Here is a 22,358-nt window from a genome sequence, read left to right as displayed (position 1 = left end):
TAAATTACTTTAAATAACTAATGGAATAAAATTTACTTTTAGAAAGTCTTTCCAATTTATATTTTATTTGAAATGTTAATATAAGGTTCCTCTAACAGCAATTGGAGAAATTTTACACTGTTATTGTTATTATTTGATCTTCAATTTCTTTTAAATAATTGCAGTCAGTTTTAATAAGGACTTAAATAGTAAAATTGCACATGGGTATGTGTTAGTTCTTTTAAACACCTGACTGTTTATCAGGGTTGAGAATTGACTACTGTTTTACAGAAGTCTGCCATTTCTGTTGTTAAGTAGGCCCTTCAACCTTGTGTATTCAAGTCCATGGAGAAAATGTTGGAGGAGTGCTATGGTTGGAAACAAAATTCTAGTACTGGTAAGTTCAATTTAAAATTGCACTGTGTACTTTTATACTCATGCTAAACTGATATCAGAAAAGGAATCCCCCTGCTAGTACAGTGGTAAGTCTACAGATTTACAATGCTAAAATCAAGTTCAATTCCCCTCATTGGGCTCAGCAGATAGCCTAATGTGGCTTTGTTATAAGAAAAAACACAAACACAGTATAGGAAACTCCTTTTAACTTAGTTATTCATTGTAAGGTGGAGCAGTTGCAAAGTGTCTTAAAACTAAAGGAATTTTAAAACCTTGCCAATGCACAAACTGCTTTAAGTGCAATAGTGAATAATAAAAAAGAACCAGCATATAAGTAGGCTCTAAATCTTTCAAATACACCTAAATAGTTCACACTTTTTGCTCATTTGTGTGGAATAAAATAAACATTTTCTTTCATCAAATATATATTTCTTTGTGAAATCATTTAGATGGATCCTAAGTTTAGCAGACAGGAGAGTGGGTATGTGAAAAATTTCTCAAAATTGTGTTCAGTAATTGAGGATTTTCTGTTACAAATAAAAACACTAAATATATCAGATTCTGAAATTATTTGTTTGTCATATAGAACGACAAATTTATATGACCAATGAATTTCAGACACAATAAATCAATCATCACATACAAAAGTGTGCCTACATTTTCTTTCAGGAAACTGAATGAAGTATCAATATCTGCTTTTTAAAATACTTGGTTTGTAATTAACTGACCAATAATTTGCAATATCAAAAACTGATATGCATAAGTATTACCTCAGACTATCATGAAAATACCAATTTGTTTGTAATTGGTCTAATAATTGTGATTATAAACACTTGTATGTAGTAACTATCAATTCTGAATATGTGCTTTCAAATCATTAATCTCCTTTCTGAGCTTACATTCACTACATTGTTGTCTTGCCACCAGATTCAGGGAGCCAGAAAATGGCAAGCCAAGACAACAATGTAGTGAATATGTGCTTTCAAATTATGAATCTCCTTTCTGGGCTTACATTCACGACATTGTTGTCTTGCCTTGCCATTTTTCTGGCTCCCTGAATCTGGTGGCTACTCTTCCCAGAAAAATTCTCATGAAATGGTCCCTTGATCCTTGAGTCTTTTTGTCTGTGTGTTTTCAGACAGGGAAACCTCATTTGTGCAATTGCCACCTGAAATATCAAATTTTCTTCTTTTTGACTTTCTGTTCTCCAGTCACTGACATTTGGGGTGGTTATGTTCTGTCAATATTGGAGGGATTTTCACAGCTGTGCTTACCAACCTATTCAGCTCTTCTCCAGAATTCTGTTATTATTCCAAACCTCTGATGGTTCCTTCCTGGTTAGGGCAACCATTGTTTTCACTGCCCCTACCCTTACCTCTGTCTTTATCCCTTTTTTGTTGTCTTTGGTTGGATATTGTTCATCCAGATGTTGCCACACTCTGTCTTAATCTTTGTTTTTTCTCAGGTTCATTGTATCAGCCGAGGGACTGAATCCACACGTTGCATCTGTCTTTTCCTTATCCATTAGTCCTTTTTTCATATTCATTTACCTCAGATGGTGGCATACCTTCTGCCTTTGGTTTCTTTTATGTTGTTTTTGTCCTTTCCACTCTTTCATTTCTCATCTTTTCCTAATCTTCAACTGGCCATTTTATAAAGGCTTTTCTACTTTGATCATGTCTAGCCATTGGACAACCTTGTTAAACACTTTGTTTGTTCAGGTTTTGTCTTCCCCTGTCATTTCTCTCCTTTTGAATTGTGTTTCCCCCTTGTTCGTTTGACTTGCATGATTGGAAATTCAGCATGGTCATCTTTACATCTTTCTTGTCCTCCTTTTGCACCTTTGTCTTTCTGTTCCATCAATCATCTCTCTCTCTCTCTCAAGATCTATTTCCTTCATCTCCTTGCTTAGAAATCATCCATCAGATATTTCTACCTTATTAATGTTACCTGCTTCTTTTATCCTTTCTATTTTGTCATACTACCTTTTGGTTGGTCCTTCATCCCTCCAACCTTTACTGCTTGTAATGACTGTTTGACTTTCACATTCTTTTCTTTAACTTCTATCTCCCATTAATATCTCCCTTCTGGTCATAATTGGCTGTTTTGTCCGGTTTGCTTCTTATGATGTTAGGTTGCACTTCCTGCATTTTTTTTTGGAGCTCATGTTCTCGACTCTTATTCCCTGAAATCCTTTTGTTTCCCATGATCTATCTTATGTTATGTTAATTCTTTCACTGTGGCTGGGATGTATATTTCCCAGTGCTGTTACCCTTTTACAATGCAACTGGGACAAATGTTTCCTATTGTCATTCAAAATTGCCACACATGACACATGGGAAAAAAATGAGTTGAAAAGTATTTATTGATATTCCATCTGATGTTGATATATGGTTTCCTTCAGTGTTTTCTATTCAGCCCTTCAGGACTGACATGGGGAAAGAGTACATCTGGTGAGAGGTGGTGTTGAACTCCATCTTCGGGTCTTTCAATCAGACACTCTCATGTATGGGTACATCTATTTTTACCTCTCACTAGTCACTCATCCTAATCAGTGGGAGATTCTAACTAATTTTCTTGTACTGAAAATGTATTTCCTATGGGTACTTTCCACTTTTCACACTTCCCACCTTTTTCCTCACACACTTCTGGTGCTTCTGTTTTCTGCCAAACTTCAAAGTGATAGTCCAGGAGAGATGCATAGAGGGAGTCACAGTCATATGAGTGGACTTATGTTCCTATTACTAGAGAGGTAATGCATGATGACTAACCTGAGATATGTTGGAATCATTTGATTCTAATAGGTAGGGCATGCATAAAGAAAAAGTTTTCTTGTAGGAAGTCAGCACTGAATGAGAATAGCTAATCTTGTAAGCACATGTAAGTACCCATCAGAAATACATGTTCAGTATAGGAAAATTATAACTTTCCTTCCATGTATTGTTTCAACACGTTTGCTGCATGCTTGGGATTACTCTCTTTTGGAAGATAAATTCCTGACCAATAAGTTGTGTTTCTAAGGTAATGGCATAATAGATGTGAGTCTGATTGTACCTTGGGTGTTTTGAAAATTTCCAGCATCGTTAGTAGAGATGTTTTGTGCTTCTACTGGCCTTCCACCATACTTCACTTTAGATGTGTGTTGATATCGATACTGTTCTCCTCTGCTGTTGAACAACTAATTATTGGTTATTACTTTATAATTTAAATTTGATTACATCAGAACAAAAAATCTACAGTTTAAAAATACTATTATACATGAATGTCATCACAACCCATATTAAAAGAAACATTAGTTACTGCCCATAAAATTTTAAAACTTTAGCTTTAATGAGTAAACAGGGAGAAAATTGTACGTAAGAATTGGAAAAGTTCATATTGATTTAAAAGTATTTATATTGTCCTCATATCACTTTCAGGTTTATTGTGGAATTTATATAAATCATTACATAGTGATTGATGATTACATAGATAAGTTATTTTTTTAAATGAAGTTATTAATTATCCTATAAGATTGTTTAATGTTGATCTGATGCACATTTTTAACTTAACCTGTTTTCAAAAAGTATATCATTAAATAGAGAGATTTTAGTTACAGATATATTCAGTTAAATCAAGCATGAAATATCTCATTTTGTACTTGTGTGTTAAAATTTGTTCTTTAGAATTCGTGAAGTCAATTCAGTTTTCAATATTTTATTTTAATTAAGAAGAATGAAATGTGAAGCTTATTTAAGCAGTATAAACACTCCAAAGTGTTCTTGTTTCTGTAATCTTATCCTGCATCAATTAATAGGTGCCAAATTTTCATGAATAATTTATTTTTGTAAGTTCATCTATAAAGCTTACCAGTACATTCAGTTATGATGTTTAATAAAACCTGAATGTGGATAATAGAATGTTTATATCAGATTTATGAATAGTGCTATAAAGAATATCAAGTACAGTATAACATTTTACCTTTCCATGTTGTCAGCAAGTTTGTTAGCTCTAGAACAAGGTAGGTAAGTCTTAATACTTTAGTTATAGGAAGGTTCATTATGGATATTGCAAACACACAAACACAGACAGAGACAGAATTACAATAAAAAGCTTATGTTAGTTCTTGAACAAGGTATGGTAAGTCTTCTTAACTCAGTTATAGGTAGGTTTAACATGAGTATTGCACAATATTTTAACAGAATTATATTAAAAATTGAATTAAACTGCTTTATTATCCATGTATTTCAGTAAACTTGGTATCACAACAAAGTTTTTAATTTTAATTTTATGCAACTGTTAATTTCAAAAAGAAATATTTATATAAAGTCTCAATCTTTTTTGTATCATGTGAAGCTTCTCTACGTTAAGTTATCCATTTCAGAATTTTGTTATTATCTACGTTTCTGGAAACATGCACACACGTATATATTAAAAAGAAAATATGTAGTATCTGTTCTTACTCTAATGCTTTATATACCATAAACTGACTCTGACTCTATCTATTTGTAGACAAATGAATAACAAAAATACTTAATTTAAAATTATTTTTTGTGTACCAGAGATATGAAGTGTGTACTAAAACATGCTAAATTTCTTGAAGATGCACTTTTTATAGTCAAAATTATAGTATGTATAGTTTCGTGGATATGTGGTTGATTGCAAGGATTGTCAAAATGACCTAATCTGTACAAAGACATTTTACTTTAAAAAAAAAAAGTATATATGAAGAAACGTCAAAATGAATTCATATCGTGTAGAAAAGTATTTGGAAATACTGAAAGCCTTGTTGTGTTTAATCTCATGCTGTCAACAACCATGTAACTTGAATTTCTGAATGCCCTTAGCCCAATTCAGAGCATGTATCATACAACCATAATTGTATTGTGTCCCTCTTTGTGTATTGTGTATGTGTCAATAGATGTTATATAATCTATTTTTCCATCATAATCAGATTTTCTTATTGACAATTATGCTGTTAACATGTATGCTATATTTTGGCCTGTAAATTCATAATTTATACATTGATTGTGGAGGTAATATTTCTGTCATTAAAAGAAAACCTTATGGTTACTAGCAGCAGAAATTTTATTCTGAAGGTTTTGGATGTAGGGATGGTAAAAGTTCAGAAACTACATAGCATTTGGGATGAGATGCATTACTCATTTTTGCATTCTGCTGAATATATTATTTTGTTTCCCATGTCTGTTTTTGTCCGTGTTCTTCTTTGGTTCAGTTCATGTCATGTATATTCCTCAGCCTTTTGTGCCAGATAGTGAACATTCTGGTGGATTATCTCTCCAAAGATTGTCATTTTGTCTTTAAATTGTGAATCTTTTTTCTTTCACTCTTCCAGCAGTTGTAACCTTCCTCTGATTGGTACATTTACAAGATTGAAGAGTCATCATTTTCCAGTTCACTTGGTCAGTGAGCTGCAGATCCTACTTCTTTAGTGGAGGTTGTTTTTAAAGAATTTTTTCTCCATGCTAACCCTGCTCTTCATCTTCTTCCTCAGGTGTTGGCCATGATTATATCACCAGTTTGCAAGTTCTCCTTATTGCTTCACACTGGTTGAGTTAGTTGTGGTTTCTCCAAATATGTTGTCTGTTTGCAGGTGCCCCTCTTTTTATTACCAGTTTGGAAACTTCTATGCCAGCCTTAGGTGGTATTGTGGTTCCTTATATCTTTTGGCTCTATTCACATCATGTGTGTGTATATATGTAAATACATACATATTTCAGATCTTATCACTGACTCTGAAGAAAATATTGGCTTTTCCATGAAGCCTGATGTTTGGATGCTGTCTTGTCCTTTATTATAGAAGTGATATTATCTTCTCATGTAGCTCAAATGTTTGCACATTTTTCAGACAACTATTCCTGGCTGTGTACCAATCTTGTTAGACTGTCTTCAGGAGTTCATGCCTCAGAAATACTGTTTCTTCTCTTCCAATTTTTGATGTTGTTATTCTGTTATCATGACCTGTAAGCTTTTTCTGTTACGAAATATAAATGCCACAGATGTTATTTTTCTCTTTCATCCCCAAACTCACCATATATACTGCAACATAAAAAATCAAATCATTGAACAAAAGTTTAGCTAGTCTTAAGATTTCATGATTCATGTGCAGTAAGTAATATGAGGGTGGTAGGGTGAAGAATTATGGATAAGTTGATCTTATACTTAGCATATATTGAGAAATTCATCTCATGATTGTTACAACAACTCGAAGGAAAGGCATTTCATATTTCAGAGGTATATGCATGTTTGAAATTAATTTATAATCATAAATGCATAATGAAAATATAAAAATTTGTTAAACTGAAATATGCCTTGACTATCATGCTTACCTTGTGATGTCTGAACTTTTTCTTGTATTATGTCTGTTTTGTAGGTTTGGATTCAGTTTGAACTTAAATGGAAATTGAGTAATAGCTTTCCTTGTTACTTTAATTATGCAAAAATAATATAAAGCTAAACTTGGCAAAACATTAAAGGAAAAATGTCAAATTAACAGCTGAGTAATAATGTCTTAGTTTAAAAGAGACTTCTTGATATGTTTCATGGAAATCATAAGACAAATGTCTAAATGTTTATTTGTAGCAGTAATGTTAACATTATTTAAAAGTTGAAAACATCATAGTTTAGAACTTAAAGTAAGGTTGAAAAAAGTATAAAAATTGTCCTTTTTTCTCATAAAAATATTATACAGTGACAGAATTTCACTGAAGTTGTATAACATTTGAGAATATTTTTGTGTCTGTGAATAATCCTTAACATTTAATCAGATGTAGATGATTGTGTACTAGAAGACTGTCTGTATAGACCTTATTTAATGTGGGTTTGTTTTAATGCAGTATCAGTTGCTATAGGAGCCATTCTTGTTGCATATCTTGCTGTAAGTATTACACAAAAAGTTTATTTTGTAATACAGTATTTTTGATGTTGGGTTTCTTAAAATTGATTATATCAGATACCTTTTGTAGTTGTGTTTAATAAAGCTTTTAATATTAGTTTATTGTATAGTGTGAAAAATTTAACAAACTTTTGTATTTGATAGTCCAGTAGTAGTAGCTTTTGCAACTCTGGTTTTGTGCATGTTACACTTAAATCTCAGTGACATTTATTTATGACTGTTATTTAATACAGCCAACAAGTGTTACTGAATTGTTAAAAAAATACTGGTAATGAAAGTGTAACTGAATAAAGATAAATATTGGGGAAAAAGTTATATTTTATTGACTGCATTTAGATTTTTATGAGCAAAATGTCTGAGAATAATTATTGAATTGTTAGACTTATAAAGAATAGCTAGAAATTTCCAAGAGTAATTTGAAAATGTTAATAAGAACCTGGAAAAAATAATGAAAGATTTTAAATAAGTTCAGATTTTGCCAAATATTTAAGAAAAAAATAATGACAGAAAGTAAAAGTAAGTGAAGTGATACGTTTTTGCAATATTTAAAATTATTGATTTGCTTAAATTACACCAGAATACCTTCTGCTCAAATATATCTCCTGAGAATGTTGATTAGGTTGAATTGCTGCTTTAATTACAAATATATCCATATTATGATGCCATTTGGTAAGTCAGTATCAGGTTTATGTACCTACAACAAATCCTGGATTTGATTTCACATAGTGAACAGGGCTCACACAGCTGTGTAGTTTTGTGCTTAAATAACATATACTAAGTACATTATAAGTATTCTATATTATTGCTGTAAAGTGAAGCATTTGAAGATTCATTTTCACTCTGGTTTTTAAAGTGCCAGAAGTTTTCAGACAACATAAAAATAGTCACAGTTATTACTTGCTACATGCAAAATTTTTCATTTTCATCAGTGCATTCTTTTATCAATCAAGGCAACTTTTCTGGATGAAGTATTAGAAAAGTAATATTTTAAATACAAGATCATTATTGTGGAGTTAAAATTATTTTTCAAACTGTGATAGGCTGTGAGTATCAACAAAAAATCATTTTGAAAATGCTTATCAGTCATCTGATTAAATTTGATCAATGCCATTTAAAGTGATAAGAGTTTGATCCAACATTCAAATATTTAAAACAGACAAATTAATTATTATTGGTTTTATTGCATAAAACATCATATTTGTTAGATTAAAAAGATGTATATATATATATATATATATATATTCTAACTCAGAAAGAAAAGAACATCTTTTAAATCTTTGGTAGGCATGTAATGACAGTGAAAGCCTCAGCATTACAGACAGGATGACAAAGAATGTCATAAACAAAGTGACAAAAATTTTAAGGTATCAATTAATGGTAAACTAAATTACAGGGAACTTTTTATGAGGTTACCTCAGCAGAATAGACTGTTTAGTTTTTGTCAAGTGTTCTTGCTTCTTGCAGGGAATGGTGTTTGCTTTATGTAATCACACTTGTGGGTTCATACTTATTAAACAGACCACATTTCAATCACATAAGAAAATTTTCTTTTCTGCACAGAATCTAAAATTGAAGCTGATTTTTGGAGTCATTCCATGACCTACTTATTCTGGCATTCAACAGTTTCATCTCGTATCTTTTCAGCATAATGTACAAGATAAAGTAACATGAGCAGTAGACCTTTTTTGAAGTGCTCAGATTATTGGGTTTTGTATTGTTATGAAATAATTATCATGGTTATACTACAACAGTAGAACAGGTAATTTTTTATGATGCTTCTGTTCAGTGAGGCACATTTTCAACTTTATATCTGTGTCTTCATTCATAAGGTTAGCTTTCTGACAAAATCAGAAATATTTAAATTTCAAGACTACATTTTCAGAAATGAATTGATGGCTTTGAAGAAACAGGCAATGGACAGTCTACACCCGAAGGTATGACCATGTTTGCTTGCTCTGTTTGTTTTCTTGAAACCATTATTTGTGAAGGCTTTCCAAGTATGAATTCTGCAAATCATGCTTTCTTTGCACTTTCCCTGTTTTCTGAAAATATGATAAAAAAAACTAGCAACACATGGATCATTTCTCTATGCAGAAGTGAATTTTCAGTCAACAGATCAATAGTAAACTTGTGACAATTTCATTTCACATTGATGATACCAAAAAAAACTGAATTCCCTTGCCTTAATAGTTTGTGTTGTATTCCCTTGAAATACCTTGTGATTCTCACCAAGAACTAAAGTTTCCAAGATATAAAGAGAAGCATCACCAATAAGTTGCAACCAATTCATGATTTATTTACCAACTGTGAAGATGTTTTATGTTAACATTCATATTTTAATTTCTTTAGCACATATTGGTGTGTAGAAGATATTTTACTACAAATAAATGACCTTTATAACACCAATAAATTTTTTAAACTTCATACTGTCAGTTTCAATTTGTATTTATGGTTGAACCCTCCTGGAAAAGCTGTGAGGTGAAATGTTGAGTGATTAAATAAAAACTACAATATTTTGTTAAAATTATTAGGTAGCCAATAATCTGTTGTTTTAACATGTAATGCACATAGTTATACATCCATTTCTTACTTGTAGGGAATATTAAGAATAATCTTCGTAGGAGTTGTACTGTTATAACCCATAATCTACAAGTTTTTCACTTTTTAAAATAAGCTAGAATTTTTGCCAAATGAAGAAGAATGACCATTACGTTCTATGTTACTAAGAATATCTTGATAATAATCAATTTAAAATAATATAATAATTGATTTAAAATAGTACAAACACTTTATCAGCTTATTCAATATTTCCTGGAAAAAAAACATTTATAGTATGATTAGTGCAGTCACAGTAATTTTTTAACTTTTGAAGCATTTGTTCAGCTTTCCATGAGATGGTTACAATGCTAAAATCAGGGTTTGATTCCCCTCGGTGGGCTGAGCAGATAACCCTTTGTGGCTTTGCTATAAGACAACACACACACTTCATGACATGGACCTGACAGTGAAATACACGGTGAGAAGTATCCAATATTAAGTGTTGCCCTTGTCATAGTGCCATTGGACAGTAATGTTTTGTCTAGAGTAGCATTTCTGACTGTTGATTAATGTTTCCTTAAGAAAACAGCATCCTCAGTTGCATATATGAAATGAGAGAGTGACCATGGTTTGTATTCCTGTTGTTATTCTACTTCCAGAGTTTTAATTAATGGGATGTATTGTATCTGTGTGTGTACTGATTTTGGTAAATTGGCTGATTAATGGTCACCATGAGAAACTGTTTATTAAATCTGCATAAGAACCTGGAAGTCAAAATAAACTGTTGCTCTGCTTTGTGTTCATGCAGCTTTAACATATATTTTGCTGAGGCTGTATTTTAAAATTCAGTGTTTGAACTTCCTTGTTTAATTAATTGTTAAATATCTAACAGCAACATTTACTCTGTTGGAAGTATTAAAGAATGAACAGTTTGAAGGAAAAGGGTGAGAGATTTTTGATAAAGCATGCTGACAGTAGTTATATTCTGTTTATATATAGAAAAAACAATAAGCCATCATAACTATATTAAAGTACTAAGATATAGTTGATAAATGTGTAACTTTGTATTTTTAAATGTAATTGCAAACAAGAATAACATAATCTTGATAAGAATAATACAAAATGTTTTAGATAATTTCTGTGAATATTTATTTTGTAAATGACTTAAAACATAATTAAGCATTGACAAATAATTTTAGTAGGACAATGACACGACTAAATTATACTGCATTTTTGTTCACTATATAAAGCTTAGAAAACAAAATGCTTGTTTATGGTGCTGTATTTAGATGAAAAACTTTTGTAGCATTAATGGCTGTATTAGGTTTTTTGAGGGTTGTTCACAGAAAAATGTATTGTTAGAATTTGCTATCAAGTGATATAGTTATGAAATATATTAATTAGAATGTATTTAAAAACAAAGAATGTAAGTAGTTTTATTAGTTAACATTAACATAAAAACTGTCCTCAGTAAAGTAGTCAGTTTGGGTTGAATTTGTTAGGTTTTAAAATATTTTTGGCAACCTGTTACCTAGAAATTGTAACAGTGAGAGAGAATTGAAGCAGCACCCTTATTATTCATACCATTATGTCATGCACACCATTTAGACTATATTTGTGGAGTAAGTACCAAAGACTTTAGGTGCTTAAAAGATTTTTTATAGAATACATTTGTTTATTAAGCAAACTATTTTGAAAAGCACCTTACAATGAATGTACTCTAAAGAAGTATGTTGTAGAGTGGATGCTGTTTGAGATTACATATAATTTCTGATAAGTAACATTTCATACAAGCTGTGCTGGAGATCAAAAGGTCATTGCTTTCCTCTTTTGGGAAAAAGATTTTCATCAACAAATGTACAAGATTTGTGTGATGAGTGATAGGTCATACAGAAGATGCACATTTTGATAATTTAGCACATTTAATTTGTTTGATGAGCTGGACTCCCTGTGTAGGCTATGGGTTAAATTTATATAAATATCAAGTATTTGATGGTGATTATTGAACATCACATAATTTATATGGGACATTCTTGTATTCATGCTACAGATGCTGTTGTCCTGTCCAAATTAGCTATAATATTTACATGGGGTTTAGATCAATTAATATTTAAATGTGAGAAAGTGTGTAGTAGAGTTGTCTTGTTTTTATTAAGCATTTTTATTTTGTTTGTATAATGCCTTGGGTAGTCTGATTGTACAGAGTAGTCTTGCCTTTATTTTAAGTAGTTTTCATATTCTGAACCCTTTTATTATTTTTATTTTAAGTTTTAGAAGCAAGAAATGTTTAAACTTTTTCAAGGGTCTGATTCAATTCTAAGTGTATATGATGTGAAAATTACTAGAAAGTCTTTGTTACAGACATAAATTTACACTCTGGCCTCATGTGAACACTATAATCTCTGAAGTGTTTTATAGGTATTTTGAAAAATTCTGGGATGTAGGCATTATTTTTAACCCTAACAATATATGGTAACCATTGTTTTAATGTTTATGAAGTGCATGAGTCTTGAATTTTAACAACTATAGAGAAATAAGAGCCATCTTTTTCCAGTTTTAAAGTACTATCTGAATATGGCAAAGAATTTGTCTGTGGTTATTTTCTGTTGGGTGTAAAGGCATGTAATATGTTAAGTTTGTGGTTGCATTATGAGCTTGAGATAATATCTAACTATGACTGCACCACTAAATTACATAGTGCTTTGATAAATTGTGTAGTTAACTGATAATTTTATTCTTACAGCAGAAAAACGGTTTGCTACAAAGAAATATGTGGAGAGAATTAGATTAGACTAATCATTACAGCTTTTATCAACAACAGAGAAGACATTACTCTATATAGTTTGTAGAACATAGTTCAGAATATTCGTCAAAGGATTTTTGTTATTATTGAAGCCAAAGGTGGCATAATTTAAAATATAAAGCCCACAATAATTGACCCCGTTATGACTTGGTGTCTAGTATGTACATCTGCATTATATGGTCAAAATTGATATAAATTTAAAGGAAAAGTTAAATATGAATTTATATTAGTTTCCATTATGTTATTGACAGAACAGGACTATCTTACATATTTTAAAATTAATAATTTTGCCTTTTTTTATTACTATAAAACTGAACTTTCTGAAATGTTGTTAGAAAATAGTGACTTATAACAGATACATATAACTGCATATCATTAGAATTCTGAAGAATTACTAGTAATAAACTAATATATTTTCAATTTAAATTTCAGCCAGTAGCAGCAGGCAGTGGTATTCCTGTGATTAAATGTTACCTCAATGGTGTGAAAGTTCCAGAAGTTGTTCGCATCAAGACCTTTATAGTGAAAGCACTTGGTGTTGTTCTGTCAGTTGTTGGTGGACTCGCTGTTGGAAAGGTCTAAACGTTACTTGATATTTTTTTCACAAGTTTATTCTGTGTTTATTAAGAATAGAAAAAGAACTGAGAACTGTGTTTCCTATAAGACCAATATGATTATTTTTGATTGTTTATATGATTAAACAAATCTAATCATGTAAATTGGTAACATTTATAACATAAAAATCCACAGTGTTAGTGCTATATATGATTTTTTCATTTTTTGTATAAAAATCATTTAACTAAGATTGTAATTGTTTGAAATATTTGTTTTAACTAGTGTCTTATTAGTTTGTATAGTTGGTGTTTTTATTCGCTTTTTTAATATGCTTTCCATTAACAATCATACAGTCAAGATATGCTATATTTTTTAATGTGCTTTCCATTAACAGTCACAGTCAAGATATGCTATATTTTTGCCACTTTTTCATTTGCAGTCCTCTATCTTTTAGAGAGTTTCAACTTGTATCACGATTATTATCTTTCTTGCTTGTAATTTTTGGCACTAGTATCCTTCTGTTATTTTGATATTAAGTTTTCTCACTATTGGACTATAAGTTTATTTCTGAGTCCATTTTGCTATTCTCGTAATTTTCCTGCTCACCCTCATATTTTTCCTTCTCCTCAACCTTGTCCCTTCAAGTATTTTGGAAATAAGCAGAATTTTACTCCTCAGAAATATTTTACCATCAATTTTCCTCTTTTTTTAAACTTTCTTGACACAGGCTTAGTTAATTTGACCTCTTTGTGCTTTTTTAAAGTCTTTATAAATCTAATACTTCTGACTTTCAGTATGGTGTGTATATCTTTACAAAATCGGACAGTACAGTTACAACAGAAAGTATTTGTACCCCTACGTCCCGAGTGGTTTTTTGCTCATAACTTAAAAAGTATCATGAATAGGCTAATAGAAGTATAATCTATTATAAATATTATACTAACACACATCTACATAAATCTTTATGTGAATTAAATGACAAATAAACTGTTTATAAACAAATAACCAAAAATAGGAGGAGCAGAAAGTGTTTTCATACAGTTCAGAATGTGTGAAAAAACTGATATTCCTGTAAAAATTTTGTATAGTTTGGCAAATAAACTACATTATACCATTCCAGAACTAGACACTGGGTTCATAATTATTGGAATTTAGCCAGCAAAAATTTTACTTCCGCAATTTAGCACCGTCTCCGTCATTATCTGCTTAATCATCATGGCAAACAGGAAACAACTGTCCAGTGATTTAAAAAACTGAATTATTGTGAAGTACAAGTCTCGTGTGTCTCTTTTCAGTATTGCTATACAACTTAATGGGCCAAAATCTACTGTTCAAAGCATAATTGCCAAGTTTAAGCTTAAAGGATCAACTGCTAACCTCCCTCGTTCCAGACGCCCCACCAAAATTCCAGAGAGAACCAAGAGAAAGGTTCTCAGAGAAGTTAGTAGGAACCCTTGTTTAACACGTAATGACATACAGAAACTGGTGAGGGAAACTGAGGTTGAAGTAAGCACCTCTACAGTTACGAACATGTTACACTCTTCTGGGTTCAAAGCATGCCGTCCTCGTAGAACTCCATATTTAAAGCCTGTTCATTTAGAAGCACTATTGAGGTATGCAAGAAAGCAAGTAGATAAACCCTTTACCTATTGGAAGAGTATTCTTTGGTCAGACGAGACTAAAATCAAGCTTTTCGGCCACAATAATGTTTGCTATATTTTCCATTAGAAGGGGGATCGAAATCTTCCAAAGAACACCATCCCTACATTTAAACATGGAGGTTGCTCGATCATGCTATGGGGTTCCTTCAGCTCTTCTGGTGTAGGCAGCCTTCACCATGTCAACAGAATCATGAAAAAAGAAGAGCACATTGATATATATTAGGCACTTGTATCAAAAATGATGCTCCGAACTTGCAGCTTGGGCGTTGTTGGATCCTCCAGCAAGACAATGACTCTAAGCACACATCGAAATATATGCAATCATGGTTGCAGAGAAACCATATAAGCATTTTGAAGTGGCCATTGCAGTCACCCGATCTCAACCCAATTGAAAACGTTTGGCATGAGTTGAAGACTAGGGTTCATCAGCATCATCCAAAAAACTTGCAAGAGTTGGAGGCCTTCTGTAAAGAAGAATGGAAGAAAATACCAGTTGAGTACTGTCAAATGATCATGGAGGGTTATGAGGAGAGATTGCGCCAAGTAATTCATACAAAAGGCTACACAACTTACCAATAAAGTAGATGCACAAACACTTGCTGCCCCTCCTATGTTTATAAACAGTTTATTTGTCATTTAATTTCATAAAGATTTATGTAGATGTGTGTTAGTGATAATATTTATAACATATTATACTTCTGTGAGCCTACTCATGATACTCAGGACACGGGTACGAACACTTTCTGTTGTAACTGTATTTTAGTTAACATTGTAAGTCTTTCACATACAGAAAAATCATGTTTTTAAGTGAAGTATTTTTCATAAACTGAAATAAAAATTTGTTCATGAATGTACTGAGTATTTGTTTTGAATAGTCCATTACAAAGTAATTTTCACATTAAGATTAAAAATACTAATCCTCATCTCAAAAATTTTATATGTTCCTTGTGTAATCCCTAATTTAGATGTTGCCTTGCTAATTTTTTTCTAGGCCATATTTCTGTAACTAACCTAATATCAGTAGATCTATTGACTGTTCTCATGACCCAAGATGATCAGTGCCTTGTGATTATTAGTGTTAGTCTCTGGTTGAGAGCAATGTTTTTTTATTATTTTTAATCAGTATTTGAAGTACTCATCTCTTGATGAACTCATTCTGTTTTCTTTTTATCTTTAAAAAAAAGGATCATTTTTTGCCTTCTTCCATACAATTAAGTGCAAATGAAGGTTTTGTGTTAGCAGAAGGAGTTTGTTTGGACTGTAAAATAGTTTTTGAATCATTTCACAAGACATTTTAATAGATTAGTGGATATGACTTGGTTAATGATTTTTTTGTTAAAATTGCTAAAAGTACATGTCAAGGTAAGTTGTTAATTGGATTCTCTTTTAATGGTATATCTGAACAGTTTGTAAGTTCTTCTTTGTAAAGGCTTCCATTATGACAAGATTTTTAAACATAAGATTTAGACTGAACATTACAATTTTTTCAACAGGAAGGTCCAATGATTCATTGTGGAGCAGTTATAGCTGCTGGAATATCCCAAGGAAAAGCACAACATTCCGTAAAGATCTGAAAGTAGGTTGTTTTATCTATCCATTTAAACATTGGTACTTTGTAATAATAAAAACATGGGGAATGTAACATAGAAAGTACAACAGAGGAGTAAATTTTTAAATGAAAGATACTTTTGAAATATTTCTTTTATTAATCCGATTGGAACAGATTCACGTTTTACATGATTTTGCAACCACCATGTAACCACGTCTCTGAAGGTACTAAATGTATCTACCATGGTCATATATGTACTATGACTCTAAAGGTACTAAATGTATCTTCACAAAATTTACAAGCTTTCAGTAAACATTAAAAGTATTTTGTAGACAAAATAATCATCTTTAATTACATATTTTTTACTAAAACTGTAGACTCTGATAGAAAATCATAATACTTTATCCTAAATAACTTCAAGTATATAACAGTATACATCTATTTATGTTTACATTTATTGTTTTATTGCTTTTTGAAACATGTCTCACTACATATCCTCCCACACAAGTTGTAAATCACTCGGTGAATGTGCAGCATATTTTATCCAATTGAATTACATAATGCAAGAGCTGCTTGTGAGTATACCTTGTGAATACTTTTTTACTGGGATAATAATGGGTGGGATAATAATAAATATTATTATTTATTATTTTGCTGAACCTAATCTTATCAAAACTAACAACTTTCTGATTTTTACATTTTAGTTTCTCCCAAAGCATTCTTACCATCCTCTGACACTTACAGCTATCACTTGACTGCCAGGGTTTCAGTCATTGCCCATCTAAGCATTGGTCAATTTTTTTCTTGCTTTCTCTAGTCTTTTATGTTCTGCTCAATTGTCCTTGGCAATACACTGTCCACCTGACACTGAATATGGGCACCTCATTCAGATAATTTTATCAGTTTTTCTTAAAGTGTTTATACATAGGTTTCTCTACACAAATATTGGAATAATTAACATACATTTTTTGCAATTTTGTGTTGCTAACTGGCTTTTTGTATAAATCATATTTAATGATTATTATTAAAAAAAGAAAATAGTGACATGCAGTTTCCAGACATGAATTTAGCCCACTTCTGTTCCACCCCTGTTATGTAACATCCCTCAAATTTTTTTGTGGGGAGTAGGGCTGCTTTCAGTTGAGGGTGTTTGTAATCTTACTCACTGTGAGATGGGGACATATGTTTGGTGTGGGGAGGCATTTCTACAGTGGTTCTGAAGCAGCTTTTGTGGATGATCCAGGACAGTCTTATAGCCAGTGGTATCTCACAAGGAAACTGGACCCACTTCACCCAGGTGTGTCCACCATATTTTGTTTTTTACTCTGATCTATCTTTATCTATTGCCACTTTTTCAGAGATGCCAACCATTACGATTTGAGTGTAATCATTACAATTTTGGTGTGTACATTACGCTCATACAGACAAATATTACGACTTGTTGCAACTCCCATTATTATTATATATTATATAGGCCTATATGATATAGTGATAAATTGTTCCCCCAGGGCTTGAAAGGGGTGAAAAGGAAGTTTCTAGTGAGATACAAATAAATTTTGATAAAAAATAAAAGACACAGTTCAAATGGCTACTTGCGATAATCATGTCTGTGCTTGAAATAATAAAAAATATTTGTATCTCCAACGTCTACCAATAGTTTGAGTGCAGTGCTTCTCCATACTGGGTACGTGGGGGAATCTGTCAGTGCTTGTCAGCCAATCAGCACTCGTGTAGATGGTATTTCTCATTTTTTAAGTGGCATAGAAACACCAATGTGATCGTTCACAAGATGGAAAAAAAGAGGCCTTGTTCACCAGATTGTCTTGTTTCTGGCAAATCTAAAAGGACTAAAACTGTGAATCAAAAATTTAGAAAGAGTATAGTGCAAAATATCTGGTCATTGCATCAAAAGTCAGTGACAGTCATGCGTTTTGTACAGTTTGTCACATCGATTTTTTCTGTGGCGCATGGTGGGATAAACGATTGTTCCAGACATACAAAATCGGCATCTCACCAACAAAAGGCTGAGGTGAAGACAAAAACGATGCAGATAACAACATTTATGAGTAAGAATTCACAATATGAAACCATAAATGCAGAAGTGATGTTCACGCAATTCATCATTGCTCATAATTTACCTCTAGCTGTAGCCGATCATGCAGGACATCTATTCAGAAAAATGTTCCCAGACTCTGATATAGCAAAAAAATATGGCTGTGCTAGAACCAAAACTACAGCCATTGTACAAATATTAGGTTGTGAAGATGGCAAAATGATTTCAAGCATGCTTACCAACAGTGTTTACTGTTTTTATAGTAACAGACTATAAAATCACTCGGTCAATGTGCAGCATATTTTATCCAATTGAATTACATAATGCAAGAGTTGTTTGTGAGTATACCTTGTGAATACTTTTTTACTGGGATAATAATGGGTGGGACCCACTTTGCTTCTTCACAAACAGGTATCCTGTCCTTGTCAATACACATGAGCACGACACTATTGACAAATTGGAAGGGCAATATTTGAACTATCAAATTAATACTTTCTCAGAAACTGTCCTTCAGTTGAATGTTGACAAGTTTTGGGTTCAGCTGTATACAGTTAAGGATGGAAATGGCAACCAGAAGTATAACATTCTGCATAGAGTTATGCTTGGAATTCTTACAATCTTCCATTTTAATGCTGACAATGAAAGGATATTTAGTTTAGTGACTAAAAAACAAAAGCAAGTTCAGACCAAACTTGAGCACCTCAGTTTTCAGCAATATTGTAACACACAATATGTGTATGCAGTCAAATGGTCAATGTTATGACTCCCAACCATCCAGAGACATTCTCATGAAAGCAAAGGCTGCAACAGCTGCAAAACTATTACAATAAGTGTTATAAACATGACATAAACTAGTCCTTACACAAAGGCTTTTTCTGCTCACTGTTTGTGCATGTTCAGTGTTGATTTACCAGTATGTTTGTTACTCTGAACTAAATAAGACATAATTTCAAAATATTTTTTTAAAATTTATTTATTAAATACACAAAACAGAGTCATAAATGAGCTATCTATAGCAGTAATAAATAATAATAAACATTGGTCAGGCCTAGTAGCTGCAAATGATAGAGGGCTCTGTCTTAAATCATTAAGCTCAGTCATTTGAAATAGTTGGCATCTCTGCTTATATAAGGAATCTTTATTGGATACTCTTCATTATTAAAACATGGTTCAGAACTCATTTCACTATGGGTACAGGTTGGAATCCAATCAAGTCTCTATCTGTATATGATAATGTGTTCCAATTGCTCTAGATTCCAAGGTGGGATATTGGCCCCAAGACTCCTTAATTCCATCCCCAAATCGTGGAATGTCATCTGCCTGACTGGGGCTGGCTTGTATTAGAGATTACACATGTAATATTCCATCCTTGATGCATGAAGTGTGTTCTGGATGAAGAGCATATCTCTTCTGGATGTAGTGTGGTTCCCCCAACCCCACTCGGTTACCACTCTTATCTTGCTATGCAAATGATCTCTGCAGATGCTTTCTGGGTGGATGATGCCCTCACTGGCCCCTCCACCTTCTCAGTGTGTTTTCCTAACCATAATTATTAGCAGGTGGTAAGTATGTTTTGGAAATTAACATTTTCATAAATTGAAAATGTATTTCCAATAATAACTCCACCAACACTCTTCCACTGTTTCTCCCTACTAAGAGCCAGCATTAGAGACTGGAATGGTGTCAGTCTCAAAAAATAATAACATTATCTGAATGAGGTGATTATATACAGACTAGGATAGAGGGTGTATTGATAGAGGTGGAAAGGAGTATATTGCCAAGAGCAGTAGAGTCGGGTATAAGAGACTGGACTAAGTGATAAAAAATCAGATCAGTGATTAGATGGGCAAAGAATGAAACCTTGGTGGTTGAGTGATGGCTATAAGTGTCAGTGGAGATAAATGTTATTAAAAAATACATTTTCTGTTGAGGAAAATGTTAATTTTTATGATAATAAATAAATATGTATCAAAAACAAGAAATATAGTGCTTATTTTGGTCTCTTTTCATTTGCTGTTGACTTGATTTTATTTACTTAAATAATGCACAACATAGAATAATAATAATGCATAAAAAGCAAATAACATCCTATAACTATCAGTTTTTCTGGCTTTCTAACTATGTGACAAGAGCTATTAAAAATTTAGCTGAACTCGTCAGTGTATTTTCCATGGGAAAAAATTTGGACTGAAAGTGAAATAGACAATTTTCTGTACAGAAAACAATGTAATATATTATTTAATAAATTGAAACTAGCTTTTCATGGATTATAAATAAAACATTATGAAATATCAGAGAAAACTATTGACAATTTGTGAAACAGGATGTGACAAATGAAATGTGGCAAGTGGGTTTGATTTTATAATTTGTAAACAAGGAAAATGTTATAGTTCTCAATTTTGTTTGGACCCAGCATGGCCAGGTGGTTAGGATGCTTCTCTTGTAATCAGGATTGTGGTTTGAATCTTCATCATACCACTTATGCTTGTTCTTTCAGCTGTGGAGGCATTGTGAAGTGATGGTCAGTTCACTATTCATTGGTAAAAAGGTTGGTGGTGAGTGGTGATGACTAGTTGCCTTCCCTCTAGTCTTATGCTCATAGCTCTTATATAGCTTTGCACAAAATTAAAAAAACAAAGCAAACAGTTTTATTCAGTTACAGAACTATCAAATAGAAAATTAGATCCCTCCTGTCACATCCTCTCATTCAGAATTCATTAGTTGTTCTATCTTACATTTAATTATGTATTTACTGTGACCAATATAAAGTCCAGGTTTTCATCTGTCAAATGACATATTGTATAACATGCCTGGATGGTTAAGTATCAGTTTCCCTCAGAGTAACAATACCAGTCCCATGAGAAATTTAATATAATCTTGGATGAATTTGTAGTGACGCTTGTCACATAGTTAGAAAGCCAGAAAAAATTTGAGAGGTAAAGGAATTTGTCTGCTTTATTTATGTTATTAGTCTATATTGTTTGATGCATTATTTAATTAAATAAAAATTAAGTACATTACTGTGATTAATATGAACAAATTATGGTTAACTCTCTTGCTCTCACTTGTAAAAAAAAAAAAAAAAGAGTTTTTTTAATAAAAAATATTTTATTTGTTTTGCATGTTTACTCTTTGTGTAATTATAAAAGTATACAAGATATAAATATAGAGATCTTTTTAGGTTAGTTAAGATTAGATTCAGTAAAATTAATTATAACAATATAATAAAAACATATTGTGAAGTAAGTTCTTGAGTAGGTTTTAGTAGCTCATGGGTAATGTAGTTCAGTAGTGTAACATGAGCTACACATACTCTGGGTGAATTACAGCTCATGATGATTCAGTTCATAGTCAGACATTTGATTATAAATAGATGTGTACTGTTATGAACTTAGAGCTACCTAGGATAAAGGAATGTAGTTTTATGTTAGAAATTGAAGTCATTCTAGAAATCAAAAAGGGAAGTTTAGATTTATTTTATTTTACTTTTTGCTGGTCATGAGGTCAGTCAAATTGACCAATCCTGTTTTGAAATAGGGAAGAGAAAATAATAGCTAAAGTATAAAGTTTTTCTGGCATAAAAATGTTTGAAAAATGAGAGATTTTAGGGATTACATAAGGGAAATTTGAAATTTTTAAGAGAAGGAAAAGTATTTTTAATATGAAAATTATTTAGCACACAGACTATTTAAAACATACTCAATATATTCATACACATCTTTATTTTATTTTATTAAAAATATGTCACTACAAAAGTATGATCTTTTGTATGTGAAAGACTTGTATTATTAACTGAAAAACTGCCAAATTCTGTGATGATATACACACTTTATTGAATGTTAGAAATGTTAAATCTAAAACAACTTTAAAGGATACAGATTAACTGAGCCCATGTTGAGAGAGTTAAATATTCAGAAGACAACCAAATA

General features: G+C 31.8%; 1 protein-coding gene across 1 annotated transcript in view; it reads left to right on the top strand.

The window, feature by feature from the left end:
* The window catches only part of LOC143225156 (H(+)/Cl(-) exchange transporter 7-like), a 153,193-nt gene that overhangs the window by 32,090 nt on the left and 98,745 nt on the right, over positions 1 to 22,358 (top strand). Inside the window, 4 exon segments of the mRNA XM_076454097.1 lie at positions 7,143 to 7,252; positions 13,044 to 13,187; positions 16,321 to 16,375; positions 16,378 to 16,403. Coding sequence (XP_076310212.1) covers positions 7,143 to 7,252; positions 13,044 to 13,187; positions 16,321 to 16,375; positions 16,378 to 16,403 — 335 coding nt within the window.

This window comes from Tachypleus tridentatus, chromosome 9 (assembly GCF_004210375.1).
Source record: "Tachypleus tridentatus isolate NWPU-2018 chromosome 9, ASM421037v1, whole genome shotgun sequence".
NCBI lineage: Eukaryota > Metazoa > Arthropoda > Merostomata > Xiphosura > Limulidae > Tachypleus > Tachypleus tridentatus.
The sequence above is the reverse complement of the archived record's forward strand: the minus strand, read 5'-3'. Positions and strand labels throughout refer to the sequence as shown.